Source organism: Puntigrus tetrazona, unplaced genomic scaffold, assembly GCF_018831695.1.
Source record: "Puntigrus tetrazona isolate hp1 unplaced genomic scaffold, ASM1883169v1 S000000003, whole genome shotgun sequence".
Classification (NCBI taxonomy): domain Eukaryota; kingdom Metazoa; phylum Chordata; class Actinopteri; order Cypriniformes; family Cyprinidae; genus Puntigrus; species Puntigrus tetrazona.
This window is the reverse complement of record NW_025047683.1, coordinates 516,846-520,725: the sequence shown is the minus strand read 5'-3', so window position 1 is coordinate 520,725 and position 3,880 is coordinate 516,846. Positions and strand designations below refer to the sequence as shown.

At 40.0% G+C, this 3,880-nt stretch overlaps 1 protein-coding gene across 1 annotated transcript; it reads right to left on the bottom strand.

Annotated features, from left to right (window-relative positions):
• Window positions 1-2,983: 2,983 nt before the first annotated feature.
• On the bottom strand, window positions 2,984-3,617 carry LOC122331863 (gastrula zinc finger protein XlCGF8.2DB-like). Its single transcript, XM_043229405.1, has 2 exons — window positions 3,270-3,617; window positions 2,984-3,166 (listed from the first exon to the last, which is right to left on the bottom strand). Exons 1-2 carry the CDS (start codon window positions 3,615-3,617, stop codon window positions 2,984-2,986), a joined length of 531 nt encoding a protein of 176 aa, XP_043085340.1.
• Between the last annotated feature and the right edge of the window lie 263 nt (window positions 3,618-3,880).

Below are 3,880 nucleotides of genomic sequence, written 5' to 3'. Positions count from 1 at the left end.
TAAAAACAATCAAAACTAGCTAATATTCACATCATATAGAGGAGGTTCGTGTTTGTAATAGGACTGCTGTTTAGTGTTTGGTGCTTTGTATTTTATATTTGACAGACTGCACTTGCAGTCGTTTTCTAGAAAGAGTCACGTTTGCGTTTTGTTTGTTGTCGTTGTTTTTGAGCAGAAACGCGTTCAGATTCAGAAGTTTGCGAAGCATTTGATTCAATTGACTCAGAGCTTCCGAAAGATCCGTTTCTCCATCACTAACGTTAGCAGCTCGGTTAAGACACGGACAGGGCGGCACTGGGAGGGGATCAAAAGAGTTAGGCAAAGTTGTCTTGAGACAAGAACACACACTGGGTTTAGGACAACTTCCAATGCTGAATGCTGTAATGATTCACTACAAAGGGACTGTCTGTAATGCCTCTACGTAAAAAACCTTAACGTGTTGCTCTGGTGAACACATCCGTTCCAGTCCTCTATATAACTGTTAAGGAGTTATGTCGATTTAAACACTTTAAACGATGAAAAGCACCTAACCTTACCTGTCTTCATCCGAATCAGTCGCGGAGCATGGCGCGGACTAATGACGTCACGCCGCCAAACCAAAACAAAGTCCTGCGCTAAAATCAAACTGATCTTACATTTACATCTTTAATTAAAGGTAGTAAAAGTAGTTTCAGAAGTGTTAATGCAATTTACATAAACATTTTAGTAAGTATTATTTGTGCTAAATAACTTACATAAATGTTTTTAGCTTGTACTTTAACCACACTAAAAGTGACCTTATAGGTATCCTGAGTTTGCTAATTAAATACTTTTAGTAGTATTTTTAGTACACTTTGAAGTCTCAGTTTACTAGTTAAATATACAAATGTTCTGCGAACATTATTTTATACTCTAGTATAATACTACTATGTCCCTATTTAGTTGCATATACTTTGTTGTAAGATTTGACACACAAAACATCAAAGACAAGGCGTCCCTGCTTCTAAACAAAAGCATTTTATTCAAGTTTCTTTGTGTGAGCAAGTTTCTTTAAAGATCCAGAAATAAGCAACATTTTGAACAACTTGGTTGACATTTCATTCCATAACATTATACAGTTTTTGATGTAGTTTTATGTCAGATGATCGTAGGACATGGAAGCGTCTCTTGGGTTTTCTTCTCGACTGTTTTTTTAAATCTGGACTAGCCACATTCTAGGAGCACAAGCACAGCTCAAATATATTTAGAAAGTCAAGTATACTTAAAGTGCATAAAGCCCATTTCTGAAGTACATAAAAAGTACTATTCAGCTGAACAAGAAATATAGTCATTGGCAAAAGTATGTTTGGACACCCAAGGAATTTTGAAGCTCCCACAGATCTGGACAAATTCACACACACTTACATTCATTATCGTGACTGTCCGTCTTCCCTAGGTTGTAGTGAACATAACGCATGCCAGAAGAGAAAGTGATCAGTTGGAAAGTTAAGTTGAGTCTTGTTAAGATTTAAATAAATGCATATTTAAGTGACAGATATATAATACTTTCAATGATGCATTAAATCTTCAAGAAGTTCTCGAACACCTCCTATAGGTTTGACTACTTTGTATTTGGTCTGGACTAAAGAGAACTAGGGATTTCATTTGGTAGTACTTTTACTATTTAATATTACATCTCGGTATGATAATTTGGGATTGATGAGTAAAAACAAGCTGCAAAGATGTTTACTCGTGTAAATTAAAGTAATCAAACCTATTAATTGGAAGGATGTCCCATTAGTGCTGGCAATAAAGTGTGCGTGTATATTTGGCACCTTAATTTGTCTTTCAGTGAGAAATTAAACTAACGTTGTAATACGACTAAACAGATAAGTGCGCAGTTAGACGTAACTTATATAGACGTGTAATTTCTTTTTAAACAGTGGAAACGCAAAATATGACATAATGTGTAAATCTCACGCAGAAATAATCAACAAAATGTTGCTTTTGTACAATAAAGTACCACGGCGCCAAATAAAACCAACCCAACTTTTTGTTGCCTCTCAAAAGTGAACCGAAACCCAGTAAATACTAGCAGAACACATGCATTTACAGAAAGCTTTAAATTACTGTGAAACAAAAGCACTTTTATTATGTAATCCGTAAGCGTGTCCGCTAAAGAGGATGGAGAGTAAGGATGGCCAACTTGCCTAGGATAGGTTAGGTTTGGCGAAATATTAAAATCAGAGTAAGCGATTTTTCAAAAAGCGTTACTTGCGTCCGGTGTAGACAACACGTCATAACATTGCTTCAGCTGTGTTTTCACAAAGCGCTGTAGTGATTTCATATCAACATTGGCTTCAGGAATCACTTATCCTGCTTTTAAAGGCACAGTACGGTTTAGTGCTTACTGCTAATAATAGTTGATTTGAAAACTTAAAAAAAGTTGTCAGATCTTGTAAACCCAAGCCACAAATTTTATTTGAATTGTTTAAAACAGCCGAAATATTATACAACCAGTGTAAAAAAGTATAAGGTTAGCCGTTTTGCTTTCATTGATATTCTTATGTTTTATTATAAAATGTAATGATATCAGATAACTTTGGCAATAAAATTAATGTGTGAGCTACGGCCCAAATGGAATTGGTGTATAGTCTGGATCTCAGTATTTCTTTAATGTCTTGCACCTTCAGCGGTGTACCTCAAACATGGTGTAATTCATGAAAATTACATGCAGTGAAAGTAAAAGTATGCATAGTAAGCTCCATATACGGTGATTTCTGGGAGGAGTCGGGGTGGAGATGCACAAACGCCAAATCTTCCACCAAGAGATTTTTGCGCATGAGTTCTGGCGTCTGTCTGATTTACATTTTGTGCGTCACGTACAACTCTAGGATGAAAGTCTACAGTTATGGTAGTGCGGTCTTGTGACGTTTCTCAGTCGGAACAGTTTGGATGTCCTTCTGAAGCAGTTATTCGTCCTTGCTCTGATCGCACGCAAGCGGTTTTTCTCTCGAGTGGATCTTCAGGTGTTTTTGAGGTTTCCCTTTTCGTGAGCTCTTCCACTGCTGGCAGGTGAAGGGTCTCTCCGGTGTGGGTCCTCGTGTGTGGCGTCGAGGTGCTGCTTGTGTTTGAAACTCTTTCCACACTGAGGACACGCGTGAGGCTTCTCTCCGCTGTGACTTATCATGTGGTACTTGAGGTTCTGCTTCGAATGAAGTTCTTTCCGCACAGTTGGCAGGCGTCACGGCTTCTCTCCGGTGTGGGTTTTCATGTGGTCTCTAGGGTCCCTTTTTGAGTAAAGCTCTTGCCACACTGCTGGCAGGTGAAGGGTCTCTCTCGGTGTGGATCCTCATGTGGTCGTCGAGGTGTTTGTGTTTTAAAACTCCTTCCGCACTGAGAGCACGTGTGCACGGTTTCTCTCCGCTGTGGTCTAACATGTGGTATTTCAGGTTCTGTTTCTGAATGAAGCTCTTTCCGCACAGTTTGCAGGCGAACGGCTTCTCTCCGGTGTGAACTCTCACGTGGTCGACGAGGTGCTGTTTATACGAAAAGCATTTTCCGCACTGAGGACACGCGTGAGGTTTTCTCTCGGTGTGAATCCGTATGTGGCTTTTCAGGATGGTTTTTGATTGAAGTTCTTTCCGCACAGTATGCATGCGAAAGGTTTCTCTCCCGTGTGGATCCTCATGTGGCCTTTAAGGTTTCCTTTTCTGTTGAAGCTCTTCCCGCCCAGTGCTCGCTGCAGGTGAAGGGTCTCTCTCCGGTGTGGATCCTCGCGTGGTCGTCGAGATGCTGCTTGTGTTTGAAACTCTTTCCACACTGAGGACACGCGACTGGTTTTCTCTCGGTGTGACCCTCATGTGGACTTCAAGGCTTCGCGTTTTCTGTTGAAACTTTTTCCCGCACTGTTGGCAGTTGA

Bases quoted from the DNA above. Each gene is read 5' to 3' on its own strand.
- LOC122331863 (XM_043229405.1), bottom strand. From the start codon at position 3,617: ATGCATACTGTGCGGAAAGAACTTCAATCAAAAACCATCCTGAAAAGC. The intron at 3,167-3,269 runs GCAAGAGCTTTA...CTTCATTCGAAG, and splicing joins CTTCACCTGCCAGCAGTGTG to CAGAACCTCAAGTACCACAT.